Source organism: Chiloscyllium punctatum, chromosome 29 (assembly GCF_047496795.1).
Source record: "Chiloscyllium punctatum isolate Juve2018m chromosome 29, sChiPun1.3, whole genome shotgun sequence".
Lineage (NCBI taxonomy): Eukaryota > Metazoa > Chordata > Chondrichthyes > Orectolobiformes > Hemiscylliidae > Chiloscyllium > Chiloscyllium punctatum.
This window is the reverse complement of record NC_092767.1, coordinates 63825877-63849241: the sequence shown is the minus strand read 5'-3', so window position 1 is coordinate 63849241 and position 23365 is coordinate 63825877. Positions and strand designations below refer to the sequence as shown.

The window sequence follows — 23365 nt, the reverse complement described above, 5'->3', positions numbered from 1 at the left end:
TCGAGGGTTGGAATATAAAAGCACTGTTGTGCTACTGAGCCTTTATAAAGTTCTGGTTAGGCCCCATTTGGAGTACTGTGTCCAGTTTTGGGCCCCACACCTCAGGAGGGACATACTGGCATTGGAACGTGTCCAGCGGAGATTCACACAGATGATCCCTGGAATGGCAGGTCTAACATACAAGGAACGGCTGAGGATCCTGGGATTGTATTCATTGGCGCTTAGAAGGTTAAGGGGAGATCTAATAGAAATTTACAAGATAATACATGGCTTGGAAAGGGTGGATGCTAAGAAATTGTTTCCGTTAGGTGAGGAGACTAGGACCCCTGGGCACAGCCTTAGAATTAGAGGGGGTAAATTCAGAACAGAAATGCGGAGACATTTCTTCAGCCAGAGAGTGGTGGGCCTGTGGAATTCATTGCCGCGAAGTGCAGTGGAGGCCAGGACGCTAAATGGCTTCAAGGCAGAGATTGATAAATTCTTGATGTCACGAGGAATTAAGAGCTATAGGGAGAATGCTGGTTAGTGGAGTTGAAATGCCCATCAGCCAGGATTAAATGGCGGAGTGGACTCAATGGGCCGAATGGCCTTACTTCCACTCCTATGTCTTATGGTCTTATGGTTACAGGGAGAGGGTAGAGTGTGGGTCTGGGTGGGATGCTCTTCAGAGGGTTAGTGTGGACTTGATGGGCTGAATGGCCTGCTTCCACACTGCATGGATTCTATCCTCAACTTGTGGCTTGTACATCCAAGTCTACATCATTAGTATCAATCAAGACAATCAGTGGTTCTAACATTGATGCCTGGGAAATACAACTCTACCTGCCTCCAGTCTGTTCTCCACTATTCACTGTTACTTATCATTCAGTCAATTTTTATCTATGCTGTTTAGTATTTTTATAGTACAGTTGGAAACTATTCACCTTTAGTCTGTGAATTATCTGCAAAAGATGTGTTGGAATGTTTTGAAAACAATAAGTTCTATTTTCTTTTATTTGTGTATACAGGACATATTGCCAAGACAGTTGCTTCACCCGATGCACACAGTCTTGCTGCTGATGATGTAGTTAGCTGCTGTCTTGATTTGAGTGTCCCCAGTATCTCTTTTCGGATTAATGGCCATCCCGTGCAAGGCATGTTTGAAAACTTTAACGTTGATGGCCTCTTCTTTCCTGTGGTTAGCTTTTCTGCAGGAGTTAGGTGAGTGCTTTTACATGGCTCATCTGTTGTGTTTTTGTACTATTTTATCCACTTTATGTTTTAAGACTAAGTAGAAATATTCTTTTTCCTGCCATCTCAAAGTATTTTTCCTGCTGTAACTTTCGAAAGACTTAAATACATTTGAGTACAAAATCTTCAGCTTCCTGTTTGGAAGATATTTATAAGATACCATTGCTTTGAAATTCATGTTATCTAATTGTTTAAATATTCTGATTTTAATCACAGATTCTAATTTTAAAAAGCACTGCTTGCTGGAATAAATTGGAGGGTTTTTTTTTCAAATGCTGTCATATTGTGTTTCAGTCCAGATCCATGTCATCTTTTGAATCCTGCCCATTTTTAATTGGGCTATATATATTTACAGTTTGCCTATCAAGTTAATGTACTTGTTTTTATGTTTTTATGTTACAAACTGTACCTCATGAAGTTTAGGAAAGCGTACACTACCTCTCTTTTAACTGCAGTACCCTTGATCAAATAAATGGAGCTGCAGGACAGAATCTTAAAATTCAGTCCAATAATCATGAATCAAATGATTCTTCCCGTCCTCCAAAAAAAATCTTTTCTAATGCCATTTGCAGTAGCTGTTGAACCAAAGATTATGGATTGAAGCCCCACTTTAGAGGTGGGAGCACAAAATGTGAGCTGATGGTTCAGTGCACTTAAGGTGCAGTCTTTTGGATGGGCATTGAAATTGAGACTACCACACCACCACCACCACCACCACCCCTCCCCACAATGAATCCCACGATGTTATGTCAAAAGAAAAACAGTGGAGTTCAATATTTATCCCTCAACCTATGTTACTACATGGTTATCACATTGTAGCATCTTGTGCGAAGTGGCACTCATGTACTTTATATTGCAATGATAACATTTTAATGCTGCGTCAATGGCTGTAAAGTGTTTTGAGACATTCTGAGGTTGTGAACGGTGCTATGTAAATGCAATGCATTTTTGAAATATTTCAAAAATCACTTGTATGTTCATTGTATTTAAACACCCACTAAGTATTATGGCTGGAAAATCAGAATTGGATTTAGGAAGCTTTCGCACATTTGTGCCATACTTATGTCACCTGGTCAGAATGCCAGCTGGAGGCATGCATTTTCTATCCAGTATCAGCTGACATTCCTGTGAGAGAAGGACATAGGCAACTTTATTTTTGTAAGCTCAAAAGAGCAGGACTGATTCTGCAAACTCCACAAAACTAGCTGAGGCTGCTGCTACTCCAGGTCGCTACTCTGAAAGTTCATCTTCTGTTTCCATCTGAGCCAGAGGGCTGACCATGATTCCTCATTATTCACTTCCCGCCTTCTGGCAAGATATTAAAGAGACCTGACCCTAAAAATGGATTTGGCACTAAGGATGAATTAAATCATGCCAATCTGAGTTTTTAGTTTGTAGTACTTAGGCAATGGGTGACTTCTGTTTGTGCTGCAATGGAAATTGTGGTATTAGCTATCAGATTCTACTCCTGTGTTGGGTCAATGAGTGGGCCAATGGAGTTGGTCGCCATTGCCAAGTTTGAACATATGCATTCTTAGCTCAAAATCAACTAGCGGCCTCCTCCGTATTCCTTGATTTTTAATGCACGCTCTCTGACAGATTTTTTTCCAGTGTGCAGTCATTTGGTTGTGTCAAACCATCAAGGTTCTCCTGTAGTCTGACTCCTTCTCTCCCCTGGCAAAGTCCTCATTGGAGTCCTTTGGAGCAACTTCTGTGTGTATTCTCAACCTCAATAAGCTGGCACCTGTACTTTGCTTGCCCCATCAGCACACTCATGCCACCTATCTTATTGTGTGGTAGTCCATTTCTAACCTGTGTTGTAAGGTATATGTAATGCCAGTATCTGAGACTGATAGTACTATACCTTCGTCACCATCCTCCTCTTGGCCTGTCTTCACTACAATATCTGAAGGGGGGAAAAGAAAGCTTAAGTTTGTGGACCGGAAAGGGAGAGGGTTACAAAAGCGGATATTGTCATCTTTGTCCTACCTCCAGTCATGGTCTCAGCAATGGTTACTGCAATAATGGCAGCACTGCCATCTCTGTTTGAATCAGGATAGGCCTACTGCTATTCATTAGCGTTCACTTGCTCCAATTTTATGCCACTTATCTTGCAAGAGTGAGTAAAGTGTCTTGACCGTTGTGCAATTTGTTTGGGTGATGTTCCTAATATGATTGAGTAGATTGTAGAATGTTGGAGTAGTGACGTGTGGGTGAGAGGCTTAGAGCAAGACTAGGTTTGCTGCTGTTGGTTATTCTAATCTGCTCCGTACGTTTTTTTTAAAAGCTGTTACATATGGTGTGGTTCTGTTCGCCGAGCTAGGAATTTGTGTTGCAGACGTTTCGTCCCCTGTCTAGGTGACATCCTCAGTGCTTGGGAGCAATAGAACAATAGACAATAGGTGCAGGAGTAGGCCATTCTGCCCTTCTAACCTGCACCACCATTCAATATGATCAAGGCAGATCATCCTTAATCAGTATTCTGTCCCTGCCTTATCTCCATAACCCTTGATTCCACAATCCTCGAGAGCCCTATCCAACTCTTTCTTAAATGAATCCAGAGACTGGGCCTCCACTGTCCTCTGGGGCAGAGCATTCCATACAGCCACCACTCTCTGGGTGAAGAAGTTTCTCCTCATCTCTGTCCTAAATGGTCTACCCCGTATTTTTAAGCTGTGTCCTCTGGTTCAGCACTCACCCTTCAGCGGAAACATGTTTCCTGCTGCCAGAGTGTCCAATCCTTTCTTATATGTGTCCAATCTTATATGTCTCAATCATATCCCCTCTCAGTCTTCTAAATTCAAGGGTATACAAGCCCAGTTGCTCCAGTCTTTCAATGTAAGGTAATCCCACCATTCCAGGAATTGACCTCGTGAACCTACGCTGCACTCCCTCAATAGCCAGAATGTCTTTCCTCAAATTTGGAGACCAGAACTGCACACAGTACTCCAGGTGTGGTCTCACCAGGGCCCTGTACAGCTGCAGAAGAACCTCTTTGCTTCTATACTCAATCCCTCTTGTTATGAAGGCCAGCATGCTATTAGCCTTCTTCACTACCTGCTATACCTGCATGCTTACCTCCATTGACTGGTGTACAAGAACACCCAGATCTCTCTGTACTGCCCCTTTACCTAAATTGATTCCATTTAGGTAGTAATCTGCCTTCCTGTTCTTGCCACCAAAGTGAATAACCATACATTTATCCACATTAAATTGCATCTTCCATGCATCTGACCACTCACCTAACTTGTCCAGGTCACCCTGTAATCTCCTAACATCCTCATCACATTTCATCCTGCCACCCAGCTTAGTATCATCAGCAAATTTGTTAATGTTATTACTAATACCATCTTCTATATCATTAACATATATTGTAAAAAGCTGTGGTCCCAGTACTGATCCCTGCGGTACCCCAGTGGTCACTGCCTGCCATTCCGAAATGGAGCCGTTTATCACTACTCTTTGTTTCTTATCAGCCAACTAACTTTTAATCCAAGTTAGTACTTTTCCCCCAACACCATGCGCCCTAATTTTGCTCACTAACCTCCTATGTGGGACTTTATCAAAAGCTTTCTGAAAGTCCAGGTACACTACATCTACTGGATCTCCCTCGTCCATCTTCAGAGTTACATCCTCAAAAAATTCCAGAAGATTAGTCAAGCATGATTTCCCCTTCATAAATCCATCCTGACTCTAACCTATCCTGTTACTACTATCCAGATGTGTCGTAATTTCATCCTTTGTAATAGACTCCAGCATCTTTCCCACCACTGAGGTCAGATTAACTGGTCTATAATTTCCTGCTTTCTCTCTCCCACCTTTCTTAAAAAGTGGTACAACATTAGCCACCCTCCAATCCGCAGGAACTGATCCCGAATCTATCGAACTCTGGAAAATAATCACCAACGCATCCACGATTTCTCGAGGCCGCCACCTTCAGTACCCTGGGATGTAGACCATCAGGCCCCGGGGACTTATCAACCTTCAGACCTAACAGTCTCTCCAACACCAATTCCTGGCAAATATAAATTCCCTTAAGTGCAGGTCCTTCAGCCACTGTTACCTCAGGGAGGTTGCTTGTGTCTTCCCCAGTGAACACAGATCTGAAGTACCAATTCAATTCTTCTGCCATTTCTTTGTTCGCCGTAATATATTCCCCTGTTTCTGTCTTCAAGGGCCCAATTTTAGTCTTAACCATTTTTTTGCCTTTCACATACCTAAAAAAACTTTTACTATTCTCCTTTATATTATTGGCCAGTTTATCTTCGTACCTCATTTTTTCTCTGCGTATTTCCTTCTTAGTAATCCTCTGTTCTTTAAAAGCTTCCCAGTCCTCCGATTTCCCACTTATCTTTGCTATGTTATACTTTTTCTCTTTTAACTTTATATGTTTCATAACTTCCCTCGTCAGTCACGGCCACCCATGCCTCCTCCTAGGGTCTTTCTTCCTTTTTGGAATGAACTGATCCTGCAACCTCTGCATTATACACAGAAATATCCGCCATTGTTCCTCCACTGTCATCCTGCTAAGGTATTGCACCATTGAACTTTGGCAAGCTCCTCCCTCATAGCTCCATAGTTCCCTTGATTCAACAGAAATATTGTCACTTCCGATTGTACCCTCTCCCTCTCAAATTGCAGGTTGAAGCTTATTGTATTATGGTCACTACTTCCCAATGGCTCCTTCACTTCGAGGTCCCTGACCAATTCTGGTTCGTTGCACAATACCAGATCCTGAATTGCCTTCTCCCTGGTTGGCTCCAGCACCAGGTGTTCTAAGAATCCATCTCTGAGGCACTCCACAAAGTCTTTTTCTTGAGGTCCGATACCATCCTGATTCTCCAAGTCTACTTGCATGTTGAAATCCCCCATAACAACTATAGTAACATCTTTGCGACTGGCCAATTTCAGCTCCTGATTTAACTTACATCTGACATCCAGACTACTGTTTGGGGGCCTGTAGATAACTCCCAAGAGGGTCTTTTTGCCCTTAGTATTTCTCAGCTCTATCCACACTGACTCTACATCCCCTGATTCTAGGTCCCCCCGCGCAAGGGACTGAATATCATCCCTGACCAACATGGCCACCCCACCCCCCTCTGCCCATCAGTCTGTCCTTACGATAGCATGTGTTGCCTTGAATATTCATTTCCCAGGCCCTATCCACTTGAAGCCACGTCTCAGTTATCACCACAATATCGTATCTGCCAATTTCCAAAAGAGCCTCAAGCTCATCCATCTTATTTCTAATGCTTCGTGCGTTCATGTATAGTATTTTTAATTTGTTACTGCCCTCACCCTTCCCATCAACTCCTATTTCACTCAACCTTACAGCCTGATCCCGTTCTGAGTTTTCTGCCTCATTGATACAGTTGTCTTTCTTGACTTCCCTTGTTCTAACTTTCTCTCCAATTTCCTTCTTAAACATCCAGTTTGTCCCCTCCCACCCCCGCTACTTAGTTTAAACGTAGCTGTGCTGCAGTAGCAAACCTGCCTGCCAGAATGCTGGTCCCTAACCCATTAAAGTGCAAACCGTCTCTCTTGTAGAATTTGTGCTTACCACAAAACATACCCCAGTGATCCAAGAATTTAAATCCTTGCTTCCTGCACCAGTTCCCCAGCCACACGTTCAAGTCCATTATCTCCCTGTTTCTGGCCTCAGCAGCCCGAGGAACTGGAAGCAAACCAGAGATAACCACCTTGGATGTCCTACTTTTCAGCCTTCTGCCTAGTTCTCCAAAGTCCCGCTGTAGTATGTTCCTCCTCTTCTTCCCGACATCATTTGTGCCGACATGTACCATCACCTCTGGCTCTTCACCTTAGCCCTTGAGGATTTCCTGCACTCTGTCTATGATGTCTTTAACCCTGGCACCAGGAAGGCAACACACCATCCTGAAGTCCCGTTTGCTGCCACAAAAACCCAGGTCAGTTCCTCTCACTATGGAGTCCCCTATTACCACTGCTCTGTGCGATGTTCAACTCTTCCGCTCTGTCTCCACGCCAACTTCTGATTGACAGACCTGGCTGCCTCGTGGACTGACAGTGTCATCTGTCTCTACTGTTTCCAAAAGATTCAACTTGTTCCTGACAGGTACTTCCCCTGGGGTCTTTTGCACCTGTCTCCTCTCTGCCTTCCTCATCGTCTGCTCTCTTCTGCTGTCTTCTGGTACGATTGGTGTAATAGCCTCGCTGAAGGTCTTGTCCAGAAAGATCTCATTCTCTCGGATGAGCCTAAGGTCCTCGAGTTCTTTCATCAGTTCTGCAATATGCTCTGTCAGTAGCTGAACGTGCACACACTTTCCATACTTATACGAGCCAGACACACCAGAGTCGTTGACCTCCCACATCAAGCACGTAGCACACTGAACCAACTTGGCAGTCATGTCTTCACCCTCTTCAACTGTGGCGTAATCACTTCACTCAACCTCCTTGTCAAAGACTCCTGAGCTAAAGCCTCACTCTTCAATCCACAGGAACTTCCTTGGACCGTCTTTTTGGGGCAAGTCTGTGGACTTTTAATTTAGGTTAGAGGAGGAGGGTGGGAGGGAGGCCCTACTTTGTAGGACCTGGGGTCGAGAACACACTCACTCAAATAACAATCACTTACCTTCCCGACCGGCTTTGCGCTCTGCCTTCACTTCCGCCCAGCTCTCACCGCTCTCTGATGCGAAAAGCGGAGCCTCCTGTGAAGCGCTTCTGTGATGTTTCCTCCGGCATTTATAGTGGTTTGTATCTGCAACTTCCGGTTGTCAGTTCCAGCTGTCCGTTGCAGTGGTCAGTATATTGGGTCCAGGTCGATGTGCTTATTGATTGAATCTGTGGATGAGTGCCATGCCTCTAGGAATTCCATGGCTGTTCTCTGTTTGACAAGGAAACAACTATGGTCTAATTCAATGTAATGGCACTGTTCACCTCTATCGACAAAACCCTAGCTAGAGAAACAATAGTCAACCTGCTGGACATACAGAACAGACAACAGGACGGGGAACATATCAACAAAGACGGCATACTCAAACAACTGGACCTGTGCCTCACAACACACTTCACATTCAACAACCAAATATATGAACACATCAACGGCACACCCATGGGCTCACCCATCTCTGGACTCATAGCAGAAGCGGTAATGCAAAGGTTAGAGCAAACAGTCTTACCGCAAATTCAACCCAAACTCTGGGTCAGATGATACCTTTGTAATGATTAAAAACACAGAAATAGAGAACACACACCGGATCATCAACGCCACACTCACAGGAATCCGATTCACTAAGAGAGGAAGAAAAGGACAACCAACTCCCATTCCTAGACGTGATGGTACAGAGAACACCAAACGGAGAATTCACCACAAAGGTTTACAGGAAAGCCACACACACAGACCAAGTCCTGAACTATGAAAGCAACCACCCCAACACACACAAAAGAAGTTGCATCAAGGCACTGTTCAAAAGGGCCACAACACACTGCAGCACACCAGAACTGCAAAAAAAGAGGAAGAAGAACACCTATACAATGTATTCGCCAAAAATGGATGCCCGCGCAATTTCATCAACAGATGCCTAAGGGAAAGACAACGGAACGAGGACATGTCGCAACCCAAAAAACTAGCCACACTACCATACATCAGGAACATTTCCAAACTGACAGCCAGACTACTGCGATCACTAGGACTCATAACAGCACACAAACCAACAGCCACTCTCAGGCAACAACTCACCAGGATGAAGGACCCGATACCCAGCATGAGCAAAAGCAAAACCAATGTAGTGTACAAAATCCCATGCAGGGACTGCACAGAACACTACATAGGACAAACAGGAAGACAGCTAATGGTCCGCATCCATGAACACCAACTAGCCACGAAACGACACGATCAGCTATCCTTAGTAGCCACACACTCTGATGACAAGCAACATGAGTTTGACTGGGACAACACTTACTATTATAGGACAAGCCAAACAGAGAACAGCCAGGGAATTCCTAGAGGCATGGCACTCATCCACAGATTCAATCAGTAAGCACATCGACCTGGACCCAATATACCGATCACTGCAACAAACAGCTGGAACTGACAACCGGAGGTGGCAGAGACAATCCACTATAAATGCCAGAGGAAACATCACTGAAGTGCTTCACAAGAGGCTCCCAAGCACTGAGGATGTCACCTAGACGGGACGAAACGTCTGCAACACAAATTCCCAGCTCGGCAAACAGAACCACAACAACGAGTAATCTAATCTATATTAAAAAAAACGAGCACCCGAGCTACAAATCTTCTCACAAACTTTGAGCTGTTGCATATAGATTTTATAGGTCCTGTACATCACTTCTTGCTGGCTTGCAGGGTCCGATTCTTGTTGGGTGGTAGACATGGAGATTTCAAGTTCTTGCCTCCTCCTGGTTACTGTCCTTGCTATGAAGCATTATTGCCAAAGGAAAGAATCCGAATTGAACCCATTAAGGAGTACAAGCATGACTTCAATGGTATTCGAAATCTTCTGGGACCCACACAGTCATTATCACATACTGCATTTGCCCCGTCTCCTGTGGATACAGCCCAGGTAATTAGATGAAGCATCTATCTTTCAGTTTTTCAAATGCTATCGCTGTCATCATTTCTCCAACTTTTGAATTTGCTTGCACTGGTTTGAAAAACTTAATTGTTGAAGCTGCTTACTTTAACTTCAAAATAGTCACAAGTTGACAATAATATGTAGATCCCTTGAAATACTGTAGTGATATTTTATAAATTGTATTGTATTATTTAAAATTTGAATATTGTTGAAAGCAGTAAGAACTGGAGACATGATGTCTGCAATTATGCCAATAGAAGATACAAATTATGCTGTGTCACAAGATTTACATTTTTCAAAGCAAATAAAATTTATTGTATTTCAAAAAAATTTAGTAATGAAAGCACTATTAGCTAAACCACAGTGAAGGAAAGCTTTGAAATTGAAAGATTGTTAATTTTTATTTCTATCTGTCAACAGATTGCGTGTCATATTTCCCTGGGGATCGGTGAAGCTTAGTGAGATTGTTGGTTTTGAGTTATTGTGAATTCAGTTACGGCAGATCCAGCAGGCAAGGCTGGTTTGGGAAAAGCAGCTAAGAGGCTGTGTCAGCTTTGTGTCTTATATGCCTTGGAGCACCTTGGAAGTCATGAGATAGAAACCAGATCTACATCTGAAACGGAATAAATGTTAGATCTGTGGTCTGTGATGAATTTGAAAGTGAGACTCCTGTTTTGTATGAGACAAAAAGTTTTAAAAAGTGGAAGAATGACTGGAAAGTTTGTTAAGCTGGAAGCTATGAGAAGAAATCTACAGTAATCCTCTCAATAAAAGGCAGTTCATCTTGTAGTTGGAATTCTGAGCTTAATTAACTTGGTTGCAGTTTGGAAACATAACTGTGGGAAACCACGGTATTTCGTGATGTTTGTAACTGTAGGAGTCACATGGAAGCCCATTTTGGTGCTGTGCAATTGAGTCATAAGGTTCGTAAAGAAATTGGAGCACTGTTTAGCCAAAAGCTAAGTGGAAGGAATCCCATGTGATTTTGTAACTGGGCAAATAGCTGGAACATCGAAGAGAAATCAGAGCGAATTCCAGAGAGTTGTAATATACTTCTTGAGCTGGTCGCAGGAAAAACAAATTAACCTCAGAGTAAGTTATGGATACTTTTTGGGTGTAGAGAAAGAGTTAAAATTAGAATTAAGTTTATAAGCTATGATGTTTAGCCAGTAGTGCTTATATTATTAAATTCTTTTGATATACAATAAATTGTATTTGCTTTGAAAAATGTAAACCTTGTGATACAGTTCTAGCATTTAATTGTTTGTGGTTCTGTTCGCCGGTTTCACTAGAATTGTAACATAGCTTTGTTTAAAAAAAAGGGGTTATATCTATTTTCCTTCACACTCTGGGCCAGGTTTTCCAGTGAATGGAATTACCACCCTAGCCCTTCGTTTTTATGAAAGAAGGGAACTCCACATTGTTAGATACCGGACTTTGGTTGTTGAGGGTTGGGGGAGTAGGGAGGCACTCTGGAGAGAACTTCATTTTCATCCTTGGGATGTAGATTATGACTGTAATGCTGTTGAATGTCAAGGATTGATAGCTAGACTTTTTTTTTGTTGGATATAATCATTCCTGGCATCTGTGTGGTATGGATGTCTCTTGCCATTGGTAAACAAAAAGCCCTAGAAGCTAGTGATAGAATGGTCTGCAGTTGCTTTTCAAATGCTTCCTTATTTTGTATGTTTTTATATCTGCTTGAGTTCAGAGAAGTTGATTAACCATATATCTGTAGCTCCTCATTATTGATTTAAAGCTAGTGATTCTGAGAAGTTAGCAAAACTAAATAATATTTCATCTGTCCTTGCCCCAATTAATGATTTGACATCACTGTGCTTATATTTTCTATGAAATAATTAAATTCCATGTCAACTTCTTGTAGTTATATTGAGGAAATGTGGTTTCAACTGTCATCAAAATAAGGCTTAATTTCAGTAAGCGTTCCTTTCCTCCTTTTTATCTAGATTGTCCTACCGCCTCACCTGGAGAGGATACGAGAGAAATTAGCTGAAAATATCCATGAACTTTGGTCTTTGACAAAGATTGAGTTGGGTTGGACATATGGAATAGTAAGAAAAGTCTTGTTAATTATGATGTCTCAACTGTAAGAACTAATTATGTACTAAAAGTGTTAATGTTCAAGTAAGTATTCCTGGAAGTAAACTGCTAGAACAGTGTCTTCTCAGGGGAAACTGAAAATTATTGACTGACTTGTTGGCCAATAATTTTCTGGAAAAAGATGAGTCTTGAGCCCAGACTTGAGGTGACATGGCCTGATTTAAAAGTTTCTGACGCAACCGAACTTCTGTTACTTGTTGTAATCAATTAAGCCATCAGGATAAATAGGGGAGATGAAGAAAAATCCTTAAAATTTTGGTCAGGTATGATGCTGTAATTGAAAAGCAGTTTTCAACAACTTCTTATCTGACTCTTTAAAGATGTTTACCGAATCCTGCCTCTGGAATTCAGGCAGAAAGGAATTGTAGCACCCTGCTGCATCATAAAACAATTTAATAACAGCCCAAAAAAAGCATCATCACTACCCAAATTGTACTAATGTGTTTTGATTGAATTCTATTCATGATTATTTTAATAATATTATGAAATCATATTATACCCAATGTGAAGCAAGGGATTTTTATCTCCAGATGATTAAGCCTTTGTTAACACGTAATTGTTTACATGTTTTAAATTTGGATGCACATCAGGGTGTGTTCCTTTTTATTTCAAAACATACTGCTACAGCAGGTCTTTCCATTCTCACAATGGAATGAACCATGCGAACACTCATTATTGTGTTTCTTTACCTGTAGATTCGAGATGACAACAAGAAACTGCATCCTTGTTTGGTGGAGTTTAACAAACTGCCCGAGGCTGAGAGAAACTACAACTTACAAATGTCAGGGGAAACTCTGAAGTAAGTACCATCTAATTCTGCTTACTTGACATGATCTTGCTCCAGCTTATTAGACGTATGTTAAAAAAACTGATTTTCTTTAAACATCTCTCCTCAGAACACTGTTAGCGCTGGGTTGCCATGTTGGAATGGCTGATGAAAAGGCAGAAGAAAATCTGAAGAAAATTAAATTGGCCAAATCGTAGGTTTTGTTTGTTTCGTAGACTGTTAAGTATTTATAAATTATGTATAGATGGTTTACATTAAATGTGGTGAGCCAGAGAGTGACCTGATGTGTCCACATGAAGTAAGAAATATTTCCTTTGGTAGTCTGTGATGTATTACCGGATATTTGTACACACTTTGTCTTTTGTTTAATTTATTCTTTCGTGGGATGTTGGCAGAGTGGTTTGTTTGGCAGTTTCCGAGGGCAAATAGGAGTCAACTACATTATTATGGGCCTGGAATAACTGTCAGCCAGATTGAATAAAGACAGCTGCACTTTTTTCCGAAAAACTGTTAATGAAACAGATGAGTTATTAAAGCTTTCAGTGATCGTGGTCATGTTACTGAAACTAGCTTTATATTCCAGACTTATTAAATCTACCCCCTCCCTGTGCAAACCTCTCCCCTTGATAGTTCTTTACCTGATTTAACCTTTTGTTGAGGGCCAATTCTCCCAGCAACCGCTCTGGCGATAGGCAGGCTTAAGAGTCTAAAAGTAGTAATTTAACTGTGTGACTTCCACAAATTTGGTTCCCCTTAAACATGTGCAGCCAATATGCCTGGAAAGTAACAAAAAATTGATTTGTTCTGACAGCTTTTTTGCTTTGTCCTCCAACTGATCTAACTGGTTTGTAGTGAATGCCTCCATTCTCCGTGGGAGTGAAAAAAAAAGATTTTTGATCTGAAAAACTGATACTAACATGTCCCTTAGAGCTGAGTGTGAACATGAAAATCTAATAGTTGGCTAGAATCTTTGTGTTTAAAAGTCACAAGATATCAATAAATTGGTTTTGCAAAGCTGTACTAATTAATGTGCTCTCATAATTGTATTAATCCCATGGGAAAACCTCCAATGACATGATCTTATTAGTCTGGCCACTGCAAGAGGAATGCTATGAGCACAGTAAACCTCTATGAAATGCTTTGGTCAGTATCACCAAGGCATTTGACCATGTGAGCAAAGATACTCTATTTAAGTGACTGGAGAAAATTAGTTGCCTCCTATAGCTACTCAATTTGGTGGCTTTTCATTACAACTTGCTGGGTAACGTCCAATGTGATGGAACAATATTTTCAGCCACTTAAGATCCACAGTTTGGTCAAATAGGGTTGTGATCTAACATCAATTGTCTTTGGCATGTTCGTCTCTTTGCTGCTGTAGTAGACCTTCAATTCACCTACAGAGAGTGTCTACTTATTTATCAGAATTGACAGTAAACTGTTCAGCCTTGCTTGTCTGAGACCTAAAGGTACGCCATAACCTCATCAAGATCTATGCTGACAATACCACAATAGCATTTCATACCAAGGATTACCTTGGCAAATGGACAGTCTCTAAGATACCAGTAAAGCACTCAGTTTGCCCATTAGCATCAGAAAGACAAAACGCAGGGCCATCAACATTTTCAATGTGATTCTGGCAATGCCAATAGATCTTATGTACGTAGGCTGTACAATCACCAGCAATCTGTTACTAGATACTGAAGTCAATACACACATTGGAAAAGCAGCAGCTATTCTGTTTAGGCTGAGTAATATTTTGCTAAACTGTAGCTACTTGCCTGAGAGTATGAAAATGTGAATCTACACCAAATCTGTGTCCTCAGTGCACATCTGGTACAGTGGTGGGACCTGTACAATATATGTTAGGAAGGCGAATAAACTAAACAGTTTTCACCTTTAGCTCTCTCTGATTATGTCCTCGGCATCTTTAGGGAGGACCAGATCAGTAACGTATTGGTCCAGGAACATTTTGCTTTCCTCAGATATACCGATTGCTAAGATAACAATTTCTGCACTGGTTTGGCAACATTCATCTGATCTATAAAAGCTGTTTGCCCAAAGAGCTTCTTTATAGTGGATCAGCCACAGGGTTATGACCACCTGAATGTCCAATCATCATCTACAGACTCCTGAAAGTGAGACATGAAGATAGTGGACATTAACGTTGACAGTGAAACTTGGAAACAGTCTCTGGTGGTAATGCGCTTTGAATGCTGACTATTTGGAAAGGAAGAAGGGAGCAAAATAGCTGAGTTGGCCGATAAGAAACTCCGTAAAATCAGAGGCCAGCAAATTGTGCATCTTTTCACCCACTTCCTCTGCAGGCTTTTGAGTCACATCAGGTGATGCTTTACAAAGTTGACCAACACAGCACAAGGCATAGTCTTAAAAGATGGGAGGCTGCCACCTCTGTTTATTATTAACCCATCACTGTTTTCACTTCTCAGGCTCTTAGATTACATAGGCATATTTAGTTGACATAAAGTGATGTATCTCAGTTAGAATTTGATCATGAAACTACTTTCAGGAAAGGAAATGTACTGTCTTTCCATCTCTAAACTGAATCTGCGTAAGTGATTTTAGCTTAGTGTTGAACTGTCAATTGCCACTTCCAATGTATAGACATTCAATACTCTTCATTCGTTCATATTTCTGTTACTTTTATGCCAGTATAAATATATAGTGAATATAAGAGTCAGTACCTATAAAAATCATAATGCACATAGGAAATAGGACTGTTTTCCCTTTGCATCAGTTAATTTTTTTAATTAAAGACTCTTTCATTTTTCCAAAAGGTACCTGATGTCAAATGGATACAAGCCTGCTCCACTTGACCTTGCCCATGTCAAACTGACTCCAGCTCAAAATACTCTGGTGGACAAATTGGCTGAAAATGGTCATAACGTCTGGGCAAGGGACCGCATCCGTCAAGGATGGACATACAGTATTTTGCAGGTAAAAGGATCTAGAAATGTATTTCACATCTTAAGAGTGCATAGGTAATTGAATTATTACATTTCAAAATATTTAGATATTCTTTCACCCTATTTCTTTGAATCTCAAATATGTTATGCAGACCTTTCCTCATTTTTATTGGAGGCAAACATTTGTTGATGTATTAAATCCGCACATTTGTCTTGTGTTATTGGGAGGAATTCAGCATTGCCACAAATTGTTTTTGTCTTTAATTCTGTATTGATTCACTTGATAATGATTTGAACTAAGCAAGTATTCAAGAAAATGCCAATGAGTTGTCTTCTGATACTCAGTGGAATAGATCATTGCAAAGACTTATTAAGCAATAACATCAAATAGAGATAAGTAAAGTAGGAGAAAGTGAGAATGGAGGATGCTGGAGATCAGATCAAAAAGTGTGTTGCTGGAAAAGTGCAGCCGGTCAGGCAGTATCCGAGGAGCAGAGTCGATGTTTCGATCATAAGCTTTTCATCAGCAATGTGATGAAGAGACTCTCCTGCCTGAGCGGCTATGCTTTTCCAGCACCACACTTTTTGACTAGTGACAAGTAAACACCACTATGAAGAGTTTGAATAACCTGACGTAAGAAGAAGCGTCATCAGTCTACTTAATCCTGATGATTCTCCTGTGTCCATTGTAGGGAATTCTGAGTCAAAAAAGTTGGTGAACCCGTGTTGAAATATAATTCTAAAACTTTCAAACATAACCTTATCCTGTCTTGATTCCGTTGAGTTCTGGCTTTAACAGATTCAGTCTCCTCTCGGGAGACAAACCATTTCAAAGGCAACTGCATACCTCCGTTTAAACAAAGGTTTTGTTTTAATCACTGTGGATCAAGTATTCCTGGACTCTGAGAAGCCTGACTTAATTATGATCCTACTCCACAGTTACCTGATGAAGGAGCAGCGCTCCGAAAGCTAGTGCTTCCAAATAAACCTTTCTGACTATAACCTGGTGTTGTGTGATTTTCAACTTTGTCCACCCCAGTCCAACACCAGCACTTTCACATCATGACTTAATTACTGAGAGGGTAGCAACCTTTTACTGACACTAGTTTCTAATTTGGTGTTAAGGCATGAAATAATACAATTCTGAGAGAGCTGTAGTATTCAGCAATGACACTTGTGTTGAAAATGAAATTTAGATCCAATAACTTTCCCTTTTTCAGCAAAATAATTTTACTACTTTTGGCTTACAGGATATTGGTAATAAGAGAAATCCTCGCCTTGTACCATACAACCTCCTGGATGAACGTACTAAGAAAACAAACAGAGACAGTTTGAATGAGGCTGTCCGCACCCTGATTGGTTATGGCTACAATATCGAGCCACCAGATCAAGAAGCCAGTATGTAAACTTAAAACCTGAATCAACCAGTTTGATAATCATCTACTATAAATAATGGATTGGTCAAGGCTGTAGTGACTGTTGGAAAATTCAGTAATACCTTGTCCAACGTAAATTAGCAGTACTTGAATAACTGTTAAATTTTTGTTTAGTTTACTTGTTCTCACAAAAGGATGTACTTGACTCATTCAAATAACTTTAGATGTAAACTTCTGTGTAAGTTAACTGTGGAAATCCGTAACAAACCTTTCTTCCTTTTTCAACATTATTGGTCAAGGCTGGAAAACCCTTTTTGTTCAAAGGCAAGTTAGTGCACAGCACAGGTGGGGTAATATGAAAATTAATTTCATTTGGTGCTGCCAAAACTGTCAGTTAGTTACAGAAAAGATGGCAAATAGAAAATGTGTTGATAGTCTCTTTTTGGTGAAATTGAAGAAAAATTGTGAATGTGCTTGTTTACAAATTCCTGTGGAAGTAAAATATACTAGCTGTTCATTATCAAGGCCTGTTTTACAGTTACCGTTAATCAGATTCTAATTTTGCAAAATTTTCAGATATTTATTGGTGTTTTGAGATCACATTGTGCAATTCTGTTTCTGAGAGTTCCAGATAAACAAACAGTCTTAATAGTTCTCTGCAAATTACACGATTATTCATTTTATATCTATTACACTTCTATAGTAAGTGGAAATTTCTTCAAATATTATAGCTTATCTTTTAACCTAACCCACATATAGCCATTATGTTAAATGCTTCTGCTAAGATATGGAAGTTTCAAACGCCCTCATTCACACACCCCTAATTCACTTCCTTTGCCTTGCAGGGAAGTAAAGAAAAGCACTTTGCACATGTAGCAAATTTTGGGAATATTTGATTAATCACAGGAACCTTGTAAATATTACTGACTGTATATATAGTAGGGTATAAAAATTAACACTTCTTATCTTTATTATGTTAAAGTGCTGCTGCATTTAAAAAAAGATATTTTAATTGTCCTGGTTGTGATTTGTTCTGCTAGCTGCCCATGTCCCAGGTATAACTCGGAATGAAAAGGTTCGGCTGTTCCGTGCTGAGAAGTCATATGCAGTGAAGAGTGGCAAATGGTACTTTGAGTTTGAAGCTGTGACCATAGGAGAAATGAGAGTAGGATGGGCACGACCCGAGTGTAGACCTGACCTACCATTAGGAGCTGATGATCTTGCTTTTGTTTTTAATGGATTTAAGGTTTGTTCTACTTTCTTTTTCCAATTCTCTTGAAACTAGCTACTCACTCTGTATGGTGTAGTTACATGACAGTGAAAGCCCTCTATCATCTTGCTCTTCCTGTGAGATGATCAATATAAAGTAAAAATTTTAGAACATTTTAGCCAAAGTTGATGACTAGATCTCATTGGTATACTTTGTGTAGAAATGATCAATGGACAGTGAGCAAGTGCAAGCTCTGGTGGATTTCATACTTTGCTAAGCCATCCAGCTTGACCTTGACCTAAACTTAATCTTTCAAGTAGTAGTGCACAAAACAAAGTAACATGTAGCAAAGGCTGCCATTGATTATTTTAAGAATTTTAAAATAAATATTTGTTAAGGATAGGGATAGTTACTCTAAACATTAGTTTTATAATTTCCTTTTGTATATGTGCATTATCATTGATAGCTAGAAGCTTTAGCAGGTAGCCATTACTTTTAATACTCTCAAGGACGGCATTGTGCCGGGGCAATGAAAAATATTCAGCAAATCTCTGCTTGCCATAAACCATGAAGTTTAATTTTGTCATTTTCAGTTCATATTTAATCTGTTAGTTTGTGAAAATTACATCCAAATAAACTTCATGCTGGCCACAAGCTCCAGTCATCATCTGTGGTCTTAACTTTCCTTTTGCTCTTTGTGACTGTTTTATACTGCAGGGTCAGCGCTGGCATATAGGGAGTGAACCATTTGGTCGTACATGGCAGTCAGGTGATGTGGTTGGTTGCATGATTGACCTACATGAAATGAACATCATGTTCACACTTAATGGAGAGATGCTTATCAGAGACTCTGGGTCTGAGTTGGCTTTCAAAGACATCGAAATAGGCGATGGTGAGTTCTTGCCTGGGAACTGGAAAGATGCCAAGAAGGATTTACTCTAGAGATGACGAATGGCTTGGCTCTGAGTTCCCCCAACTGTGTGTATCTAGTTTCAGTTGGATGATGAAAGAAGTTATAATGGAATGTACAAAGATTTAACAACTTTCTGTAATAGATTGTATCTCGTCGATCTGCATTGTTAGGCATACATGCATTTTGTAGAAGGGTTAACAATATTTTTGGGGGGCTGCTGTTGAAATTTTTTTTGATGGCTACCTTTTGACTTTCAAGATTTTATTTGGTTTTCCTGTCACATTCTCATTAATTTACAAGCATAGGAACTGGAGAGGCCCTTCATTTCTGCTCTACCATTCAGTAACTTATGGTCTCAGCTTCACTTAACTGACTACAGTTGATGAGGCCCTTAAGTGGTCATTAATTGACTATTTAAGGGCCTTAATGGACCCTTAGTGGACAGCATGGTGGCACAGTGGTTAGCACTGCTGCCTCACAGCGCCAGAGACACTGGTTCAATTCCCGCCTGAGCCGACACTCTGTGTGGAGTTTGCACATTCTCCCCATGTCTGTGTGGGTTTCCTCCGGGTGCTCCGGTTTCCTCCCACAATTCAAAAAAAATGTGCAGGTTAGGTGAATTGGCCATGCTAAATTGCCCGTAGTTTAGGTGTAGAGGAATGGGTCTGGGTGGGTTGCGCTTTGGCAGGTCGGTGTGGACTTGTTGGGCCAAAGGGCCTGTTTCCACACTGTAAGTAATCTAATCTAATAGATGACATGTCAGGAAGTTTGACCATGACCTCCCATACAGGACTTAATTTCTGAGGCAACAGGGAAATAGATATCTCCTTGGTGCCAACCTGAGTATTTTGTCTTTGGTTTCATTTCCATGTTGTGTTTGACATGCTATGCCTTTTCAGGATTTGTTCCTGTGTGCAGCCTGGGCCTTTCTCAGGTCGGACGCATTAACCTGGGCCAAGACGTTAGCAGCCTGAGATATTTCACCATATGCGGTTTGCAAGAAGGCTTTGAACCCTTTGCTGTAAATATGAAACGGCCCATCACAATGTGGTTCAGCAAAAGTTTGCCTCAGTTTGTTCCAGTTCCCACTGATCACAGTCATGTTGAGGTAAGGTTCAAAGTAAAAATAGTGAAGTGTAGGAGTGGTGTAAACCACTAGTGAGTGATTCAATCGTAGTCAGTAATCAAAATTTTATTGGACATCTAATACTGAGTGCAATTCCACGCTTCACCCTACAGAAAAATATTGAATAATCAAGGAGACAGTGGTTTAATGGTGATATTCTATCCAGAGCCTGAGGCTAATACTGTGCTGATTTGACACTGGTTCAAATCCCATCACAGCAGCTAATACAATTTGAATTCAATTATTCTTTTAAAAAAGTTCTGGAATTGAAATCTATTTCCAGTGACGATATGGATAAAACTAATATCAATTGTCGTGAAATAATTCCATTTGATTCTCTAATGGGCCTTTACTTCAGGAAAGGAAATCTGGTGTAAGTGTGACTGCAGACTCTCAGCAATGTGATTGACATTTTAACTGCTTTCAAAGGGCAGTTTAGGAAAGGCACCAAATACTGGCATTGTCAGTGGTCCACATGCCATGCATAAATAGTAAGAAAAATAAAAATGACAAGTTGGGTGGTATCTGTGGAGAGATTGATGGGACGATTGTTAAAATGGGGGCGAGCATGTGGCAGCAAGTAGGAGAGTCAGACTGGGGAAAAGTCCAGACATTTTTGGAAGCCTGTTCTAGCCTGCTGACTTCTGGGTTTTGTGAAGCTGGAACAAGGATTGTTCCACATACCCCAGAAAGAGGCAGGCATAACTGGGGCCTGTGCAGGTGCCAATAGCCATTCCTTTGACTTGGCAGAAGAAAGATGATTCTGTTCGACGAGCTGGGAATTTGTGTTGCAGACGTTTCGTATCCTGTCTAGGTGACATCCTCAGTGCTTGGGGGCCTCCTGTGAAGCGCTTCTGTGATCTTTCCTCTGCCAAACACTACATAGGACACACAGGAAGACAGCTAACGATCTGCATCCATGAACACCAATTAGCCACGAAACGACACGACCAGCTCTCCTTAGTAGCCACACACGCAGATGACAAGCAACATGAATTCAACTGGGACAATACTACTATTATAGGATAAGCCAAACAGCCAGGGCATTCCTAGAGGCATGGCACTCATCCACAGATTCAATCAATAAGCACATCGACCTGGACCCAATATACCGATCACTGCAACGAACAGCTGGAACTGACAACCGGAAGCAGCAGATTCAAGCCACTACAAATGGCGGAGGAAAGATCACAGAAGCGCTTCACAGGAGGCTCCCAAGTCCTGAGGATGTCACCTGGACAGGGGACAAAACGTCTGCAACACAAATTCCCAGCTCGGCGAACAGAATTACAACAACGAGCACCTGAGCTACAAATCTTCTCACAAACATTGAAGAAGAAAGATGAATTAAAGGAGAAGTTGTTCAGTGAGAGAACAAGTTCAGCCAGGCAGAGGTGGTGAATGGGGAGTGTTCAGGCCTCTGGTTGAGGGAGAAGCCGAGAGCTTGCAGACCATGCTCGTGGGGAGTGGAGGTGTAGAGGGAATGGGCATCCGTGATAAACAGGAGACAGTTAGGGCCAGAGAACTGGAAATTGTCAATGTGGTGGAGTGTATCAGAGGAATCTTAGATGTAGGTGGGCAGAGTATGGATAAGTGGAGAGAGGATAGAGCCAAGGTAGGAGGAAATGAACTTGGTGGGCAGGAACAGGCTGATACAATGGGCACTGCTTGTAGGCTAGGAATTAGGAATTCCCCCACCCCTGTGCACACACATACAGACACACCTTCACCTCATGGATTATAAAGGTCCAATTGGAGTGAATTGTGTTGGAGACTTACTGCCCCATGGCCCTAGATCTGGAATTTGACCTACCTGGTCCTGTGGCTAGCTCTGAAGTACTTCCCACCCCATTTGTAAGTCAAGCCAACGTCTGAGACATCAGGCCAGCTTCCGAGTGAGGTGTATTCGGGGGCAAGAAGATACTTGTTATAAAGTTGTGGGAAATCCAGATGTCTGCGTTATTAGTCAATGCCACCTTTCAGGAGACTAAAATTTCAAATCAATGGCCAATGTGAACGTAATGCTAATTTTCAGCTGTGCGAGTTTATTCTCTGGGAGTGGGGGAGGAGGACATTCTCAGGGCTGTTTAAAACCAGTTATGTTCCTATCAGTTCAGCTAGGTTAAAATATTGCACTCATTTCTCTCTTTACAAATGCTACATAAATGGTTCCAGCCTTTTCTATTTGCATTTTTCTGTAAAGCCGCCTGGGATGAGAGCAGATTTGAAAAATTGAAGCCATTTTCATGAAAGTAGAGGGCGATTAGAGGAAATCGTTTTTACACAGGCGTTGAAATGCTGTAACAGAGGTAGTTATTGAAGCAGAACCCGTGATAGAATTAAGAATAGATTAGATATACAGTTGAAAGTAAGGGAAATAAAAGAAATGGGAAAACAGTAGGCACAGAGGATTAAGGACAAAGGCTTAACAGAATAACTGATTTATTGGATCAAATAGATTAACTCTGTTACGTAATTTCCACAGTGTAGTTTGTTCAAACTTTCTCTACTTTTGCAGTGCTATTTTTCCCCGATTTGATATTGGTTAATGATTCTATGCACTTTCTATGGAATAAATATGACCATATGTAGGACCATATGGAAGTTCTGATTAATCAATCTTATTGGAGCTGGGTAATATCCATTAAATAAATGTAAAATTCATTTTAAAACAAGCATTCTCTTTTGAAATGTGCCCTCAATGCTGATTAAAGTTAATTATATCAAGTGACAAGTTTGGTGTATGGGAGTACAAAACTTGAGTTTTGCTGAAAAAAATAGTCAAACTTTTCATTTGGCACTTACCAAGACAAATTTGCGAGAACTATCAATGTGAAGGAGAAACTACATTTAATGTTGTATGAGAAGAGAGTGCTGAATGGATGACAACTGGATTCTGGTGTGGTAGAGGCATTGGCATGGAGAATGGGCATATCTGTTCACTGCAGTGAGTAACTCACTTCTGGATACTCCAAAGCATCATCTACACAGCACAAGTCAAGAGTGCAATGGATTACTTCCCACTTGCTTGGATGAGTGCAGTCTTTGCAACACTCAAAAAAATTTGAAACCATCTAGGACAAAGCAGCTCACTTGATTAGTGCCACA

The 23365-nt window shown here is 41.0% G+C and overlaps 1 protein-coding gene across 12 annotated transcripts in view; it reads left to right on the top strand.

Annotated features, from left to right (window-relative positions):
• LOC140454477 (ryanodine receptor 1-like) overlaps positions 1–23365 on the top strand; it is a 400334-nt gene that overhangs the window by 125604 nt on the left and 251365 nt on the right. For all 12 annotated transcript variants that reach the window (XM_072549257.1, XM_072549253.1, XM_072549254.1 and 9 more), the window contains 10 exons: positions 1008–1200; positions 9572–9788; positions 11768–11872; positions 12617–12720; positions 12818–12901; positions 15504–15663; positions 16883–17030; positions 18049–18254; positions 18936–19110; positions 20031–20239. In XM_072549257.1, the coding sequence (XP_072405358.1) occupies positions 1008–1200; positions 9572–9788; positions 11768–11872; positions 12617–12720; positions 12818–12901; positions 15504–15663; positions 16883–17030; positions 18049–18254; positions 18936–19110; positions 20031–20239 (1601 nt within the window). The remainder of the gene's footprint in view (positions 1–1007; positions 1201–9571; positions 9789–11767; positions 11873–12616; positions 12721–12817; positions 12902–15503; positions 15664–16882; positions 17031–18048; positions 18255–18935; positions 19111–20030; positions 20240–23365) is intronic.